The sequence below is a fragment of the Ornithorhynchus anatinus genome, chromosome 2, assembly GCF_004115215.2.
Source record: "Ornithorhynchus anatinus isolate Pmale09 chromosome 2, mOrnAna1.pri.v4, whole genome shotgun sequence".
In the NCBI taxonomy this organism is placed as follows: domain Eukaryota; kingdom Metazoa; phylum Chordata; class Mammalia; order Monotremata; family Ornithorhynchidae; genus Ornithorhynchus; species Ornithorhynchus anatinus.
Window position 1 is genome coordinate 111,968,873 of NC_041729.1, and position 19,693 is coordinate 111,988,565.

A 19,693-nucleotide genomic window follows, 5' to 3' on the forward strand; every position below is an offset into this window, starting at 1 on the left:
TGCAGGAAGATGAGCCGGGCAGCGGAGTGAAGAATAGACTGGAGCGGGGCGAGAGAGGAGGAAGGGAGATCAGAGCAAAGGCTGACACAGTAGTCTAGCCAGGATATAACGAGAGCCCGTAGCAGTAAGGTAGCCGTTTGGGTGGAGAGGAAAGGGTGGATCTTGGTGATATTGTAAAGGTGAAACCGGCAGGTCTTGTTAACAGATAGGATGTGTGGAGTGAACGAGAGAGACGAGTCAAGGATGACACCGAGATTGCGGGCCTGGGAGACAGGAAGGATGGTCGTGCCATCCACGGTGATAGGGCAGTCTGGGAGAGGACCGGGTTTGGGAGGGAAGATGAGGAGCTCAGTCTTGCTCATGTTGAGTTTTAGGTGGCGGGCCGACATCCAGGTGGAGACGTCCTGGAGGCAGGAGGAGATGCGAGCCTGAAGGGAGGGGGAGAGGACAGGGGCGGAGATGTAGATCTGCGTGTCATCTGCGTAGAGATGGTAGTCAAAGCCGTGAGAGCGGATGAGTTCACCGAGGGAGTGAGTGTAAATGGAGAACAGAAGAGGGCCAAGAACTGACCCTTGAGGAACTCCAACAGTTAAAGGATGGGAAGGGGAGGAGGCACCAGCGAAGGAGACTGAGAAGGATCGGCCAGAGAGATAAGAGGAGAACCAGGAGAGGACGGAGTCCGTGAAGCCAAGGTGAGATAAGGTATGGAGGAGGAGAGGATGGAGAGGTCAAGGAGGATAAGAATGGAGTAGGAGCCATTGGATTTGGCAAGAAGGAGGTCATGGGTGACTTTAGAGAGAGCAGTCTTGGTAGAGTGGAGGGGACGGAAGCCAGATTGGAGGGGGTCCAGGAGAGAATGGGAGTTAAGGAATTCTAAGCAAAGATTGTAGACGACTCGTTCTAGGATTTTGGAAAGGAAGGGTAGTAGGGAGATAGGGCGATAACTGGAGGGGGAAGTGGGGTCAAGAGTGGGTTTTTTTAGGATGGGGGAGACGTGGGCATGTTTGAAGGCAGAGAGGAAGGAGCCATTGGAGATTGAGTGGTTAAAAATAGAAGTTAAGGAAGGGAGGAGGGCAGGGGCGATGGTTTTAATAAGGTGAGAGGGAATGGGGTCCTCTGAGGATACTGCAGGGAAGGATGGAAAAGTAGGGGAGAGGGTTGGTGGGGGGGAGGGGAGAGGCGGAGAGGTGACTTTGGGGAGCTCAGACCTGATTGTGTTGATTTTTGTGAGGAAATAGGTGGCCAGATCATTGGGGGTGAGAGATGGGGGAGGGGGAGGAACAGGGGGCCTAAGGAGAGAGTTAAAGGTCCAGAACAATTGGTAGGGGTGACGGGCATGGGTGTCGATGAGGGAGGACAAGAAGTTTTGCCTGGCGGAGGAGAGGGAGTTAAGGCAGGAAAGGAAAAATTTGAAGTGTGTGAGGTCGGCTTGGTGCTTGGATTTTCGCCAGGAGAGCTCAGCAGCTTGAGCATAGGAGCCTAAGAGGCGGACAGAGGAGGTGATCCAGGGCTGTGGGTTAGTGGAGCGAGAGCGGCGGAGGGAAAGGGGGGCGAGAGAGTTGAGATGAGTAGAGAGGGTGGAGTTGAGAGCGGAGACCTGATCATCGAGAGTGGGAAGTGAGGACAGGGCGGCAAGGTGAGGAGAGATGCTTTTGGAAAGACGGATGGTATCAAGAGAGCGGAGGTCTCTGTGGGGCAGTAGCGAAGATTTGCAGGGGGAGGGAGTGTGAAAGATGAGGCAGGTGAGAATGTTATGGTCAGAGAGCGGGATTTCAGAGTTGGTGAGGGAGGAGATAGTGCAGCGGTAGGAGATGATGAGATCGAAGGTGTGACCAAGTCGGTGAGTGGGCGCGGTACGGTGGAGGAGGAGGTCGGCAGAGCCAAGGAGGGATAGCAGGCGGGCGGCCGAGGAGTTATCGGGTACATCCATATGGATGTTGAAGTCTCCGACGATCAGAGTGGGCAGTGAAAAGGAGAGAAGGAAGGTGAGAAAGGGGTCAAGGTGGTTGAAGAAGTCGGAGGTGGGACCGGGAGGGCGGTAGATGACAGCGACAAGTATCTGGAGGGGGCGGTAGAGGCGAATGATATGGGCTTCGAAGGAGGGGAAGGAGAGGGAGGGGGGAGGAGGGATAGTGCGGAAGCGGCAACAGGGTGAGAGGAGGAAGCCGACGCCTCCTCCCTTACCGGTGAGTCTGGGGGAGTGGGAGAAGGAGAGGCCTCCGCTGGAGAGAGCAGCGGCGGAGACTCTTCCCCTCTTCAAAACCCTACTTACAGCTCACCTCCTCCAAGAGGCCTTCCCAGACTGAACTCCCCTTCTCCCTCTACTCCCTCTACCACCCCCCTTCACCTCTCTGCAGCTAAAACCTCTTTTCCCCCCATTTCCCTCTGCTCCTCCCCCTCTCCCTTCCCATCCCCTAAGCACTGTACTCATCTGTTCAACTGAATATATTTTAATTACCCTATTTATTTTATTAATGAAATGTACATTGCCTTAATTCTATTTATTTGCTATTGTTTTTAATATGTTCATCCCCTAGATTCTATTTATTGCTATTGTTCTTGTCTGTCCGTCTCCCCCGATTAGACTGTAAGCCTGTCAAAGGGCAGGGACTGTCTCATCTGTTACCAATTTGTACATTCCAAGCGCTTAGTACAGAGCTCTGCACATAGTAAGCTCTCAATAAATACTATTGAATGAATGAATGAGCCCCACTGAAATATCAGGTTTTCTCATCTATCTAAAAAATACCCTCCTGGAAACTTAAATCACACTGATCTTAGTGCCTAAACAATTGCTAGCATATTGTAGCACAAAGATGTATACTGTGCAGACAGAGCAGGTACAAGTGGAGGGAAGGAGGAGTAAACTGTCACATTAATCTGAACTTCGTTTCCAATTTTCAGTCTGCGACTAGAGATATAAAATTCCCAGATATCTGGGGGAAAATGGAACTATATGTAATGCTTATTTCCTTCTGCTTGATCTATATTTTATGGTTTTAAGATTAAATTTTTCATAATCAACTCAGCATGCAAATGAATACTTTGGAGTGTCTCATTTTAAAAGCAGAAATGTTTAAGTGGATTCAATAATAAGAATAAAAATAATTATGGTATGTGTTAAGTGCTTATTATGTGTCAAGCACTGTTCTCCTCCAGTGGTTGTTCATCCACTTCTGCATCAAACAAAAACTCCTCACCATTGGGTTTAAAGCACTCAACCACCTTGCCCCCTTATAACTCACCTCACTACTCTCCTACTACAACCCAGTCCAACACTTCACTCCTATAATAATAACCTTCTTATTGCACTTCAATCTCATCTATCTTCCCGCTGACCCGTCACCCCCATCCTCCCTCTGGCATGGAACACCCTCTCTCTTCAAATTCGACAATTAGCCTCCCCACTTCAAAGCCTTAGTGAAAGCACATCTCATCCAAGAAGCTTCCCTGAGCCGCCCTTTCCTCTTCGCCCATTCCCCTCCGCAACACCCTGACTTGCTCCCTTTGTTCCTCTCTCCTCCAGCCCCAAAGCACTTATGAAAATATCTGTAATTTATTTATAATAATGTCTGTCTCTCCCTCTAGACTGTAAGCTTGTTGTGGACAGGGAATATATCTGTTTATTGTTATAGTGTACTCTCCAAAGCACTTAGTACAGTGCTTTGCACACAGTAAGTGCTTAATAAATATGACTGACTGAATGGGTAGATAAAAGATTATCAGGTTGGACACAGTCCCTGTCCCCCATGGGGATCACAATCTCAGAGGAAGAGAGGAATAATGGAAAGTAGTAACATGCAATAATTAAGCCATATTTCTCCCCCAGAGGATTCCCAAGAATGCAGCCCCCAACAGCAGGCACTACACAGAAGGGACGCAGTTTCTCTCCGGCTGGTCAGTCAATCAACTGTATTTACCGAGTGCCTACTATGTGCAGAGCACTGTATCAAACACTTGGGGAGCACAATATAGCAATAAACACATTCCCTGCCCACAACAAGCTTACAGTCTACAAGGGGACAACATTAATATAAACAAATTACAGATATATTTAATGCTGTGGGGCTGAGGTGGGGGTGTGAATAAAGGGTGACATGGAAGGGAATGGGAGAAGAGGAAAGGAGGCCCACTCCATCACTTACTATTCAAAGGGGGTGCCTGGAGTTCAGTTAGACTCTGCTCCACTCCAAGTCCCTCAGGGCGATCCAGTCTGGGTTAGGCTTGTTGCCAGATTAAGCAGATCCCACAGAGCCACCCCAGCCCAGGTTTAAGGCCTCCCGGGGGAGCTCCCTACAGATGGGTAACGTGCAGCATCTGGGCCCAGGGCACAGAAGTTTGCAGAGGGGCCATCCCCCTGAGGGATGGAAACAGAGCCCTTCCTGCAATCCACCCTCCCGCCTCCCACCTCGACCATATAAGGCCCCAGCCCAGACTCAGCAGCATCTGCTAGGGGAGCTCCAGGTGGACTGATGAGACACAACCTGCATCTAGCATTCCCGGTTCACGGGAAATAGAACAATTTATATAAAATGTTAAGAAACCTTCCCCAGGAAACAAAATGGAAGTATTCATGATCAGGGATTAGACAGTCTCCTCTGCAGAGTAAGAAATGTGGGTCTAGATAATACTACTACTAATTGTGGTATTTGTTAAGCCCTTCTATGTAAGCAGGCACTATATTAAGCACTGAGATGAATACAAGTAAATCGGGTTGGACATAGACCCTGTCCCACACAGTCTTAATCTCCATTTTACAGATGAGGAAACTGAGGCACACAGAAGTGAAGTGACTTGCCCAAGATTACACAGAAGACAAGTGGAGGAGCCAGCATTAGATCCCAGGCCCTTCTACTGCAATATTGGTAAGGCAATATTGCAAGCTGGCTTCATTTTGAAAATCAACATTTATCATACTATGAATCTGGAAAGAATGAACAGAAAAAAGAAGAACCCCATCCAAGCCCTGTTTCTTTCTGGGTTTCCTGGGTCTTCCCAGGTCTTGACATTGCTGTGTGAAGCCAACCCCCGGAAAACAGTGAAAAGAATGTAAGAATTTAAGAACATCTCTCGGATACCATACATTAGTCCTCAGGCTCCAGGACTCAAGTGGGTTGGGCAAGCTCCCCTCAGGCACATAAGCTCCTGTGGGCAGGAAACGGGTCTACCAACTCTGCTGCATCGTACTCTTACTGTACTTAGAACAGTAAGCACTCAATAAATACCACTGATTGATCAATTGATTTGAAGTCCCTCGCCCCACCAGCTGGAACTTCTCCACAAGGGTCTCTAAACTCAGCCTTTAAAACAGCCCCATCCAAGCCCCACCCAGCCTCAACTCAATAAAGAAGACTGAAGAGAGAGAGAGAGGAGGCAGCATGATCACATACCCCATAAGGCTGCACACAAGATTTCAGAGTTGAACCTCTTCTTGTATTTGCGGATTTCAGGGGTGTCGCTCTGTGGTCTGGTATTAGTAGGGTTCACATTAACCACTGAGCCTTTCCGCGTGGGGTCTTGCCTTACTGCTTCACATCTCATTGCTTCGCTGGAAAATCCCACTAGAATATAATAAGTACATTTGATATCATCTTCTAAGCTTGGAACACATTTGTACTTCCTCCCGTAAGACACTCCACGGCATAGAGCTGGGATTCCACATTAAAAAAAAATCAAATAAATCTAATTTTGTAAGAAATGTAAATGGAAAACAGAAATAAATTGTGCAGTTCATTGCAAATCAAGGAATGCAAGCAGGATGGGAACAGTCTTTGCATCCAAACTTCTGCACTGGTTCACAATCACCACCAAGTCAGAGCTAACTACTTCAAAGAGCAACTCAAGTCATCGAATCCTTTCTCAGTTGCTTTCTTGTTACTACTTTACTTACCCACAGAAGTCACTGTTGTTCCACTAGATGGAGAAATCTGTAGTAATCGGGGGTCTATAAAAGGTGTAAAGGAGGAGGAAGATTTGTGTTTCTGGAGTGTGTTACTAGCGGACTGAGTCTGCAATGTAAATTTCAACTTTATTAATATAAATGACAATCAAAATAAAAATCACAACAATCAACATTTTCAATCTACTTTAGCCCTGTGTTGTTCCACAATCTTAGACCCGTGTTCCTCTTTCCACATCCCCAAAGAATGTACAAATGAGGAACCACGTACAACCCGGGTGGCCCATGTACTCGCTTACACTGCAACAATCTCTCTGCCAATCACCAAGAAATTGCACAAGATGGAGGCCGTTAAACCAGGGACGGAGCAACAGCCAAAAAAAAAAACTTTTCTAAGATACCCAGGCTTATCTACATACTGGTAAAAACCTTTAAAAAAATCTGAAAAAATCACTGGGTTTCCTGTTTGAGTGTCTCCTTAATTTATCAATATCCTTCAGTGACTGGTTTTATTCTCCAGGGCAGAAAAATCTAATCAGTCTACGGATGAGGCACCTTATATGAAATTTCAATATCCAATTATGGCAGATCTCTGTAATGAGTACATTAAATGGCATCTTGCTTAAAAGCTGAAGCAGATTTGTAGCTCATTATTTCCCAAAAGCAAACCTGTATTGAACAAGGGCTCATTAGAGGGGAACTTGTCAATGACAAAATCATGAGCACAACTTTTTTCTGGGTTTTTTTGTTGTTGTTGTTTGAAAAGGAATGCCCTTATGCTTTGCTTAACTATGCAATTAAACATAAAAAAACACAAAATAGAAAGACACAAGTGAAATAAATTGTTAAGTGGAAATGGAATGACAATTAAAAACACATACCCAAAAAATAAAAACTTGCCAGTTTAGTGAGTTAAGGGTTATTGTGAAAACACTGTACATTGCACAAGGTTTAAAAATTAAATAAGAAGTGAGAATGTAGGTTGGACGAAAAGAATGTGTCTGTTGGAACTGCCTTCTACCATTTCAAATACAGTACTGGGTGCTTGAATTCCACTACTATCTCAAAGCTGCTATGCCTGCTCTCCTCTCCAATGGGAAAATTGGCCATGGGGCCTTCACAGCCACCACAGCTGAGGACAGTCTTCCCTCCCTTCAGGCTGAGCCTGCCTGATACCTGGAAACTGGCTGCTCTCAGCACCTAAGGAAATAAGGGGCAAATTGGTCTGTATCCTGGACTGATCTAGACAAGTCTCGCGAACAGCCAGCCACTTGCTGATCCATCACGGGTGCGTCACCGATTGTGCCCATGTTTATTACCAGAGTCCCTTCTGGGAGGGAGGGGGCCAGCTAGATTTTTGGAGCTTGTTGACTGGACCAACTCCATCAGAGCTTGGTCTGGTGAAAATGCCCCATTCAATTATTTGGCAGATTAAGGCAGCTAACCAACCTAAACTTTGCCTGGGAGCAATGGATGTGGTTTGGCACAGGGTGCTGCTTGTCACAGAGTGGCAAGAGGTTATTTCCTGGCATGATGATCATTATATTGGAGCCACCTCGTGCCTTCTCACCCTAGACCACGCTCATCCGAACTGACACTCAGACAGAGCACCACACAAGCTCTTCACAGAAAGCAAATGGAATCTCTAGGGTAACTTTCAAATACAGCACAAATCTCAAAGCCCAAGGCTCTTCTTGCTAGTACTCAGTGAAATGCCCCAGTTGTAAGGCCTAAGGGTCTTTCAAAGATTTACCAAAAAAAAAAAAAAAAAAGAAGAAGATGAAAAATAAAAAAGTCTTTTGGCCTGGACAAAGGCACTGGCCAAGGCTGTGATCTTGCCCAGGAAGGCCCATTCATGAAACTTGAGTTTTATGTCCAAGAGGCAAACTCCTGAAATCTTGAAATACTTTCATAAGAAAATGTTTGTCCTCAAACATTATCAAAATATAAGTAACTGTTTTGAATCCACAGCACATCAGTTTAGCTTTATGTTTCTTGAAAAAAACAGTCATCAAGCCATGCAATCACACTAGCTGGCGGGGTTGGGGTGAAGCTGATCTACGGTTAAGGGGTTTGTATACAGCTCTGAAACATGTTATTTGGGAGGGGTGGGGGGAGATGACAGAATAAAAGCAGGGAAGGGGAATGGGAAGAGGGGGAGGACTGGCGAGGTTTCTTTGGCAAACTAGCTATTAGGCAGTACTGGTACAACCCTAAGAAAGCAGCCAGCTGTGGTGCGAGACATACCTCATTAGTAGTTAGCTTGTCCTGGGGTGTCTGTGGGGACATGGTGGGTGTCGGCTGGCTGGAGGATGGGGAAGAGGAGGTAGAGGAAGTGGAGGAGGAATGGCTTTGCTGTAAGAGATCTGGCAAGAGGTGAATGCGACCGGCAAAGCCATTGCTCTCCTGATGTCTGGCACGCTTTTTGTCAACTGTACTCTGTAGAAAAAACAGGCACACTTGTCTTGTTCAAGTGCTGTGGAAATTGCCTAGGTCCCTAACAATTCTAGTTGGACTTTATTTCAAAAAGCTTTGGGGGTGGGGCTTTAGTCGTTATCATTACTGTTGTATCTAAACTCTTGTTTCTAAAATCAAGAAAGGCAAGGGCAAAGGAGCCTTCACTGCTGCCAGGAGGCTGGGGTGATTGAGATAGAGTGTATTGAGTCAACAGAACTCAAAATAACTCTTATGGCCTGGAGGGCAGGAGGGCTTCTCGTTTCGTCTGCTTTAGCAGCAAGACCAGATCCTGGGGCCAGAACCGTTTCAACATTTTATGTCGACTACTGCCAGAACAATCTCTCTAGGACTCTGGGTTTGTTTCCTTCCCTGCACCCCATCTTCCAGTTACTGAAACTTCAAGTCCTCTTGGGCAAAGTGTGACCACCTTGTTCTAGCTACTTAGACAATGAGCATGAAATTTTAATTGACCAAGCTTAGATCTGAGATAAGAAATTGACATTTAGTGGCAAAACTCAATAGTACAAAGTGGAAAGGTCTGGGAGATGACACACTCAGAAAGGAGGAGTCTGTTTGATATGTAGCATCTTCACTGTCACGAGAGAACTAACATGGAGAAACTGAGTTTTCATGGCCAAATTCTCTAAAGCCCTGCCCACCCACCTGCCCAAGGTTATCTTTACCCTGCCTCTAGGATATGTTCACCACTGCAGCTTTAAAGACATTCCAAAAATTGAGTGCTCTCTTGAGAATCTTGAACGTAGAGCTCTCCTCTAAAATCAAGGTTTGACTCCCTGCCCTGCGTGCCAACCTGACTCCTGCAACTTTTCTCACTTCTGACAGACTGTGAGGTCCTCAGCATGGTGCTAGCATGAGTGCTGTTGGAGAGCATGCAAATAGCAGCAACAAGGGGTGAAGACCTACTACCTCCTCCTGCATGCATCGCATATCTGCAGAGCCCCCACAACTCTCAACCCTCTGTGTTTTGGGAACAGGGAGAATGAATAGAATGTAGAAACAGCAGCATGAGTGAATGAGCGAGTGGGTTAATGACTCCAGAGAAGGCGTGACTTCTAAAAGGGAAAAGGCAATACCTGACGGACGATTAGAGTGCCTTCCTTGGAAGGAGTCATGGCAGGTTCACTTTCTACATCATCATGGACAATCATGGTCTTCACCGACTCAGTTTCACCATTGCTCAGGTTCAGAGATGACCTATGTAGTCAAGCGAGGGTTTCAGATTCAGGTTGGGGGTAGATGGAGCCATAATATTTATATTTTGTTTTCTTCTGACTGCAATGGGGTGGGGATCTTAAGGAAATACCTCTAAGCAAGGTTTTTTTATCCTTCAAAAAAGGTAGTTTTTAAGTCAATTTGGCAACAAATCATTATAGACTAGTTTCTGGGTTCTAAATCTTGAGGAAGATAGGGAGAAAAATTGCACGCACTTGCACACATACAACCATCGCTTCCTTTTTCAGCTCTTGATATCCTCTTCACTGTTCTTAGGAAAACTGGCTCAGTGTGAATAGGTTATGGGCACACGCATGCATATACACACACACACACACACAAACACACACACACACTCTCTCTCTCCCCCAATACACATAAATTATCCTCCAGAGCCCTCAGCACATCCACTCGCACCTCAAAAATCAGGCATACTATAGAAGACTATTCCTGGTTTGTCACCAAGGGGGTCTGGGGGAGCAGAGGACGGGTGGGAGGAGTGAGGAAGAAATGACAGGTTGACTCTCCCTCCTTAAAATACACCAAAAAAGACTGACACTGCTCTGGTGTCCTCAGGACCAGAGGTGGATTCATCTGCCCCTTCTTGTTCCATGTCATCATCTTCTTCATCTGTTGTCCCTGACTCTTCGCTGGAGGAGGAATAGTCTGTCACTTTATGGGGGGGGCGCAAATCTTCCACTGCTCGCAGCTCTTTGGCCAGGGCTGTCAAATCCTAGTGGGCAGCATTGGGAAAGGCGAGGAAAAGGGAGAAAAGCCATGAAACAGAAGAAATAAACTTAATCTTGCATCCCTGCCTTCAAGTACATCTTTCCTCTTCCTCCCTCGACCATTCTTACCTGTATCTTTGCCAAAACTTTGAAAAAAGCCTGAGCACCAGAGCCTCTGTTCAGCACTATAGAGGCCTGAGCATTACCCTTGGCACACTGGCAGTTTTGTTTCTGGTGTTTTACACCGATTTTATTAATCTTGAAAATGCCATTTTCTACTTGGATTCTCTCCCAGATGAGATTGTCACTTCTTTCAAAGCAAGGTCTCCACTGCCCACAATTTTTCTGGAAATTTCCCATTGCCAAAATCATTTCCTTGCTCCAAAGAGATTCTCACTCAGTGATTGACGGATTAAATAAACATATGTAAGTGGAGTATTTTTCTAGTGGCCTGTGTATCTGGGGTGTAAGTTGGTTTGTTCACATACCTGTCGTCCAACTTAGATAATAAGGACCTAGAAGGCAGAGATCGCTGGTTGCTAGATCTATTTTTTACAGGTGTGGGATCAACCTTTTCCCCTCCTATTACAGCATCTATGCACTTCAGTCCTGACACATTAAGCACTAATATGCATTTTCTTAGTACTCACCCCACCACAGCATTTATTTATATCTTTAAAGGCCACTGCTCCCTTACTACCTGTAATTTATTTTAGTGCCTGCCTCCCCTGCTACATTGTCAGCTTCCTAGGGCAGGTACTGTGTTTACACAATCTCTAAACTGCAAACTTGTTATAGGGAAGGAACATGTCTCCTAATTGTTTTTTTTTGTTTCGTTTTGTTTTTAAATGGTATTTGTTAAGCGCTTACTATATGCCAGGCACTGTACTAAGTGATAGGGTAGATACAAGCTAATCAAGTTGGACACAGTCCCTGTCCTACACAGGACTCACAAACTTAATTCCCATTTTTACAGATAGGAACTGAGGCTCAGAGACATTACGTGACTTGCCCAAGGTCACAATGCAGAAAAGTGGAAAAGCCAGGATAATACAGTGCTCTACATCGAGTAAACACTCAAGAAATACTATTGATGGCCTAATTAACATACGCTGTTTAACGAAAGAAGAAAAGCACAGTTTGTAAAGGGACTTGACTGGCCTGAGAGAAAACACATTTTCTATTCATCACCTAAAGTAAGATTCTTAATACGGTAAAACTTTCACTAAACAGTCCATCACCTCGTGGTCTAGAACATGTAAGGAGAAAACGTCATGGAGAGCTTGAGGTTTTCAGCTGAGTAAAGTGCTTCTTTACCAAAGAATATTTTCTAAAAAGAAACAGTTTTTAGCTGTGAGAGGCCTTGTTTCTTTTCTTTGGGTTCCCTGTGGTGATGGGTGAATAACAGTAGCATTTTAGCTAGTTTTCCTGGCAGCAGAATTAAATTTAGATGAAATCATTTTATTAAACAATTTGTAGGCAACCCAATTATCTGACCATCCAATTTCTTTACCTATTGATTTTGCTATTCATCAAAGTTTCTTTGCCACAATCTCTGTCCAAAAGAAAACAGAAATTGAAACTTGGGTTCCCCCAAAGGATTCTTTGTGGCTTTCTATATCTGCAACAAAATTGCCTGGTTTATAAAAGCACAGAATTTGATATAATTTCCCACAAAATTTGAGGATCAGCATATTTGAAAAATATATTTTCTTTCCTGGGGTTGCAAGGGTAAAAAAAGATGGATTAAATATAAAACCATTAGGACAGGATTTGAAAGAGAAAGCAATAATGCTGGTATGTCATTTCATTGATAAAAGATGCTTACCACTTCCCCCTAGAGTATTCAGTTTAGCAGTAGTTCAAAGCAGTCGGAGGGCACAGATCCAACCATATGATGGTACCCAGGTCAGGATATAGGTGAGAAGGAAAGGAGAGAGCACCAGAATCAATGAAGGTGGCAAAGTCCAGTTTTCTAAACTGAAAAACTCCACTGACAGGCAATTGGCCAGTTTCATTGCTTTAAGGAGACAGGCATTAGTCAAACTGCACCCCTTGGTAGGGAACAACAGAACCTCAATGAGTGAAGCTCTAAAAGGGGGTACCTTTGTACAAATGATTTAATTTTACTGTTATCTGAGCACATCCTGGAGGATGGAGATAAGTTATTGCCTTTCTTTACATTTCTTTGCAAAGCTGAACCAAGATGTTTGCTCCATCAAGGCCTTTGAACAAAGAAGATCCCTTCCCATCCCACCTCCTCCCCTCACTTAATTAACCACATTTTAAATTTATCTGAGTCAAGTAGGGCAAAGAAACTACTTGGAACTGCTCTGAGCTGAGGTCAAGCACACTTCAGGATTAGGAGTAAAGTTGTCTGGTGAGTCTATTAACCCTTAAAGTAGAATCTGACAGAAATTCCAGCAAAGCAAAGTAAGGCAAAAATCTGGCCCTTCTTTCTTACGGCAGGTTTGTGAGGTCTGAAGATTTCCTTTTTCTCCTCGGGTTTTTTGACAGCATTTTCATGGCGCTGAGATGGGGACCCTTCGGACTTTGATGATGCTGCAGAGTTCAAATCCCACAAAAAGACAAAACGAAGACAGACAACCAGCACAATTGATTATTTTTTTCTTTTTAAGTCTAAATTGGTACAAGAAAGGAAAGACACTCCAGATATCCCCACAGCTATTCCCTTGTATTTCTTCCTTCTTCATCCCTATCCCGATATCTCCCTGAAGGGGCTGATTTAACAGTAGTATTCCTCAAACTGTAGACTGTGACTAACCCTGACTGGCCTGTAGGGAGCAGCGGAGTCACAGAAGACAACTCCCAGGAACCTCATTGTTGACCCATAATAAGGTTTGAATTGTCCTGCACACGTATGGACTTTTAGAGTTTTACCAGATTTACCTGTCCTTCCCAACCTCCCTCATCCAAAGATAAAAACAAACAATTGGGATTAAGTTATCACCAAAATGAAATTTCACAAAAAGTAATGGTTTTCTTAACATTTAAACTGCCAAGACAAGGACTTAACTGGATTTACAAACCCATCCTAATGGTGGCAGGTAGGTTTTAGTCAATTTCAATTCACTGCATGAGTGAGTTGTAAAAACCTCCTTTGCAAGCAATGAAATCAATGTGAATTTTGGAATGACAGCTGAATCATGTGACTCATTTTAAAATGGGCCCTCTGAGTATATTTTTAATAGGGAGTTTCCTTTACCCTTTATCTTTGCAAAACAGTGCCTACGACTTTTTTTGGTAACTGGGCCTTGTGATCAGTTTTTGCCCATCTCTCCATGAAGAAAGCCCTCCTGACAAAACCAGTATTAGGATAGTGTTAAGTCTGGAATTCACAATGGAGGATGCTACTGAAGACAAAGCAAGATGGCCTACGTACACTGATGTGCATATCAACAGGTAGCTGCGGTGTCCAGTATTCATTCAGCCATCTGGGTAATTTGCAAATGCCAGGAAGGAGCAGTGGTACCCAAAGAAAAAGCCTAACCCAGATGTTGTTAAATAGGAATCAAAAAAATAAAGAAGCTAAACTAAACCTGAAATTATTTCGATTATTTTGTCATTTCAGCTGAATGTTTAAACACATTTTATTATTACTACTACTACTAATAATGATGATAATAACAACACAAGATCAAATATTCTCCAAATTACCTTTATACGTATGTTTAAAAAAACAACACACAAAACCCAATAAAGTCCAAATCCTCCTTACAAGCCATGCTGGATTCACCAGCCCAGCCTTATTCCAACAGAGCCCTCCACTCCCTTGTCCAGATTCACTCTCACACAGGGTGGTGTCCAGGTCAACTGTACTGAATTTTTGTTTTAGAGGGAGAAGAAACGTGAACAGAGAAGAGAGGGGCAAAAACTGAGGATATATGACAGAGTCACAAGCATGATCAAAAACCACTACTCTATAAGGACAAGGGAAATATGCAGAAGAGTCTAGCTGCTTTTCTGAGTGCCTTTGTGAGCCTGTTGTCCTCTCCCCATAGGATCTGTTTCCATCATCACATCCTGCTGATGGATGGGCTAGGGTAAGTAGGGAGTCTGTTTTCAGACTGTTTTCAGAAAGGATTCAAAATTAAGGTAAAAAAAAAAAACCAGCAAAAATTGTAACCACCACCTGGTTGATGAAATTTCCACTGGGTAAATGGAAGCCAAACTGAGAAGATCACTTTTAGATGAAAATAATCTATCATCTGCCTCAATGGCCATCCAGTAGTGTATGCAAAAGGAGCAAAGGGAAAAGGAAGGGAGACTTACATCTCACTCGGAAACGCTCGCCGGATCCACTCTGAGACCCAGGATGAGACCCCGGCTGTGAACCCGAATTACTCGAACCTGAAGAACTGCCACTTCCTGGTCTGGGCACCAGCTTCTCCACCCTCTCCCACAGCAACCTAGGTTCAATATTGCTGTTTGGGAAAAGGGAAAACAGCACATAGGTCCACTCATGTTTCAAAATCAAGTTAAACTTTTCAGTTGGCATGTGAATCGATCGCCACACTGCACCAGAAATGCCAGTTGATATCTAGAACTTCTCCTCTGAAAGCATTCTTTCCCCTGTGTTCTCTCAAAGGTAGGAAAATGCCTGAAGGCCCTGAGGGTATCAGGTAATTCAGTTTTGCACAGTATTAGAACTAGGTTCTCATAGTAGGGAGAAATCGTGTTATAGTTCTCACACCACACACCTGTAGAAAGTCATTGCCCCCAGCTCCATCATGTTGCATCTAGTGGCAGGTCTAGAACGCAGAGGAGGCCTTCCATGATTAAGTGCTCATTTCCCCTACCCACACTCCCCTCTGTGTTACCTTTGCACTCGAATCTGTAATAATAATGTTGGTATTTGTTAAGCACTTACTATGTGCTGAGCACTGTTCTAAGTGCTGGGGTGGATACAGGGCAATCAGGTTGCCCCACTTGAGGTTCACAGTCTTTATCCCCATTTTACAGATGAAGTAACTGAGGCATCGAGAAGTTAAGTGACTTGCCCAAAGTCACACAGCTGACAGGTGGCAGAGCCGGGATTTGAACCCATGACCTGTGACTCCTAAGCCGTGCTCTTTCCCTTGAGCCACACTGCTTCTCTGTACTTCCTAAGCATCTGATATTCAGCCCACACTCAGCCCTACAGCACTTAGGCATATATACTTACACTTACACCCTGCTATTTCCCCTTTAATTTATTTTAATGTCTGTCTCCTCCGCTAAAATGCAAACTCCTCTGGTAGGCATTATGTCCACCAACTCTATTGAATTGTACTTTCCCAAAGGCTTCGTACAGTGGTCTGCATAGAGTAAGCACTCAACAAAGCCACTGATTCATTGATGTGTTTTGGATTTTTTTGTGGGTTTTAAAACATTTTTAATGGTATTTGTTAAGCACTTACTATGTGCCAGGCACTGTTCTAAGCCTTAGGGTAGGTACAAAGTAATCAGATTGGACACAGTCCATGTCCCACTTGGCGCTCACAGTCTTAATCCCCATTTTACAGATGAGGTAATTGAGGCACAGAAAAGTGAAGTGACTTGCCCAAGGTCATCCAACAGACAGTTGGCAGAGTTGGGGTTAGAACCCAGTCCTTCTGGCTCCCAGATTTGTGATCTATCCACTTGGCCATGCTGCTTCTCTAATGTTTTGTTAAAAACATTCCCTAATAATTCAATAATGTCCTACCCAAATGCATAATGAGAACACACACTATGACAGAATTGATTATCACCACACCTTTAAAAATTTTTTAACAGTATTTGTAAAGTGTTGGTTGACTATGTGTCTGGCACTGTTCTAAGCACTGGGGTCCATACAAGTTAATCAAGCCGGATATAGGCCCTGTCCTTCATGGGACTAACAGTTTAAGTAGGAGACAGAACAGGTACTGAATAAAATTGCCAGAATCTCTATAACACTTTCTCGTTCTACTTCTACCGTGTATATCTTGAAAAACTTCATAGGTGGGTGTCCCCACGTTTCTCTAAAATGGGGGAAGACAAAAAAGAGGGTGGGAGGACAATGATCAAGAAGAGCTAAAGTTCATCTCAACACCAGTTATGACTCCTCCACCTACATTTGGTGTTTAGGGGTGAAATCTCCACATTGCCTTCCTTTATTAAAAACTGGAAGAGCTCAGTTGCCTCATGCGTTGAAGAGCTTGTGTACTGAGATTCCTGTGACTACATGAAGCAAAGAATGCATGAAACACACACAGATTGTTCTGTCATTCGAAAACCCCTCAACTGTGATGCCCATTAAGGGAGAATCTCACTTAACGACTCTTGTTGAATATACACAAGTGCACTGAAGAATGTCTATGTGCACCTCAAAATCACAGTTCTTTAGTATACTCTTGTGTGTGGTGGCACTCCATCATGCACATAGTGCAGTTCACTTACTTGTTTCTAAGCATGACCTGAAACTTGCAGGACAGCATTCAAAAAATGCTGATGTAAGAAGAAACATTTTCATTTCTTGTCTCCCAAGCACTTAGTACAGTGCTCTGCACACAGTAAGTGCTCAGTAAATGATTGATTTTTTTTTTCAGTGAAATGCTTTCTGAAGGCAAGCTGAGGTCTAAGAGTTAATAGGAGCAAATGTCCCCAAGGGGGCTTCCCTCAAAACAGAGGCAACCCTATTCAGAAGGTCATCTCCTACCTAAGAGCTTTCAACAGGTTTGATGAGGGCTGGACAAGTATCTACTACTAGTCACTGAGATTGTCCAAAAGCTCTTCCTGGTCCTGAAATAATTACACGCCAACTCTACCTATGGTTTGGGAGTGCCTGAGGTATGGAAGTTTGGGGGCATGGAATGTAACTGTTATATCGTACTCCCAAATGCTTAATACAATGCTCTATACACAGTGAGCACGCAATAAACATGAATAATGGACTAACTTTGAAAGATGACAGGCCTTCTGGCTAGGTTTCTTCCCAGGCCCTGTCACCTACCCCTTTACCTGACCGATGTCATTCTATTTGGGGCAAACAGATTTTTCATTTCTCCCTCTTTCACAACCTAACTTTATGCTAGAATTTTGGGCTTCATCCTCCTACACTCGGGACTCTCATTGTTCCATGACTTCAGGCTCCAGAGCATCTATAGTGGTAGCCTACACCTTCCATTTACAGGTGTTCAGGCCATAGAAAAGGGTCTAACAAACCTGGGGCTTAATTCCATTGCTCTCTCCACTCCCCCCTTACCTCGTGGAGTTCCTTTGACCTGTTGAGTTATTTTGCTGTCCACTGCTCTGCAGGGGGGAATCACGTCGGGATAAAACAGGAGATCGGGATGTGGTTCTCACGGGTACCTCAGACAGAAAAATAAATTAAATTAAATGATGGAACAGGGACGAAGGGAAAAAGCAAACTCTCTCTCACCCCACTATCCCTCTCCTTCTCTTTCTCTGAAGGCATATATTCAATACATTCCTGTCCTAATTGAATTTTTCTCATCCCCATTTGCAGAGCCTTCTCTAGGTTCTTGTTCAAACAACAAGGTATTCCAAATTTAATCTCAGGAATACAAGGAGCCCACACAAACCACCTCCCCATGTTCCTATGGCAATTAAGAAAATATGATGCTGGATTGAAGCTAAGGGCCAGGGTATACAAAGTAATTTGCTGAGATAACGTGAAAATCAAGAAAATAAGCTCAAAGAAACCAAACAATGGGCTACAAATGGATCAGCAGAAGGGAAAGACAGGCAGGAAGCAAGAAAATATTCAGAAGAAGCAAATCCCCAGGGGAGGAAAAAATAGACGAAATGTGTCTTTTGGTTCAATCCCACAATTCTGTAATTTTGAAAGCAACTGAAAAAGTTAAAAAAAAAAACCCCAAGGGAGAATCAAAAGTGTTTTTTTTTTAAGTGAAACCCTATCAATGAAATTACATTTGGTTTCTATGTCTTTTTCTGAACATTTTAATTTGGTGTTAATGAGGCAAAATAAACTGTGTAGCTTTTATAGGCTTTAACGAAACATTGGCCGATGCAAAAAAGAAAAACAAAACAGGAAAAAATATCATTTGGACCATAAGCCTGTTTCCCATGGGCTACCCTTAAATTATTAGCTCAGTTCTATTAAAAACAAACAAAAAGCCACAGGTTTAACTGAATGATTCTCAACTTTCACCTCACAGTTCATACTCTCTTTCCTCTACCCATATTTACGGGCCCATTTTCTTGGGTGAAGAGACACCACACTTTTAAAAACAAAAAAACACAATCTCCCCAACCCAAAACATACACACACACACACACACACACACACACACACACAGACGTCTGTCTTGCTACTCCTTACCCTTGGAGGCACCTCGTCACTGTCTGATCTAGCCCAAGGTTTTTGGGCGGGGTCAGGTCCCTCCGACTTAGAGTCGGAACTCTGACCGATCACCTCACTGCGTGAAGGTGGGCATGGGTCCTGAGAACGAAGATGGTGATGTGCAAATTTGGGAGGAGAAGGGTCACTGAAGGAATGGGATCGCGAGACAGGGGAAACATTGTTCTTGAGAGATGCCAGATGGGACCACTGTACCTTACGAGAAAACAAAACACAAGACATTCAATGCGTTCTGTATCATAACTGGCTTTCTGGTCAACACTGAATCCAAAGCAGGATGGGAATGGCATACAGCAAGCATGAGGTGAGATAGGTGCACTTTACTACAAAGGAACCCAGTAGGAAGGAAGGCACAAATGCACTGTTATGAGAAAAACTCATGGACAAAAACAGGGGCAACAGTAAATAGGAACAGTGAAGAGGTCTGCAATATTGTCGCTCCGGTGGGTTGAACCATCAGACACATGCACACATGCACATCAAAAAACGGCAGGCAGGAGAGAGGGAGGAGAGGCAGGAGTTCTGAATTACAGGATTAAATAAACACTGCCGGACATGCACGCCTAAATACATCCATCTTCACATTACCAGGTCGATGAAATTTCAGATGCATAAACAGTGTCACAGCTCAAGAATAAAAAGATTAAAAAACGAAGGCCCTTGTTTTTGCCTTTGCAGTCCATGGGAAGGCTATTCTTGCAAATTTTCAAACTGTCAGATCTCTCACATGCTTTTGGTGTCACTCAGTATTTTATCCAAATCCTGTATATTCCTAACACTTGTTTGGCAAAAAGATAAAAAGGTGATTTCTTTAGTGGCAGCTAACTGCAGGCTCCCTGGGTTTATTATGGGGGACACTGAACTTCTGCTTTAGGTTGGCTTCAACACTGGCAGTTGAATAGTGCTTATAACCAGAAATAGTCCCTACAATTCTGAAAAGATAAAATCACATTTTGGAGTTTTGCACTTTCCTAGAAAAAACAACCACTCTTTGTCTGGGTAAGAAGC

At 44.0% G+C, this 19,693-nt stretch overlaps 1 protein-coding gene across 8 annotated transcripts in view; it reads right to left on the minus strand.

The window, feature by feature from the left end:
* MAP4K4 (mitogen-activated protein kinase kinase kinase kinase 4) overlaps positions 1-19,693 on the minus strand; it is a 269,726-nt gene that overhangs the window by 23,223 nt on the left and 226,810 nt on the right. For 2 of the 8 annotated variants that reach the window (XM_039911193.1, XM_029057433.2), the window contains 10 exons: positions 18,647-18,880; positions 17,546-17,652; positions 14,611-14,762; positions 12,782-12,879; positions 12,146-12,154; positions 10,147-10,322; positions 9,451-9,571; positions 8,147-8,338; positions 5,891-6,008; positions 5,391-5,561 (listed from right to left, as the gene is read on the minus strand). In XM_039911193.1, coding sequence (XP_039767127.1) covers positions 5,391-5,561; positions 5,891-6,008; positions 8,147-8,338; positions 9,451-9,571; positions 10,147-10,322; positions 12,146-12,154; positions 12,782-12,879; positions 14,611-14,762; positions 17,546-17,652; positions 18,647-18,880 — 1,378 coding nt within the window. The remainder of the gene's footprint in view (positions 1-5,390; positions 5,562-5,890; positions 6,009-8,146; positions 8,339-9,450; positions 9,572-10,146; positions 10,323-12,145; positions 12,155-12,781; positions 12,880-14,610; positions 14,763-17,545; positions 17,653-18,646; positions 18,881-19,693) is intronic. The other 6 variants (XM_039911195.1, XM_029057435.2, XM_029057438.2 and 3 more) reach the window with 3 other exon arrangements.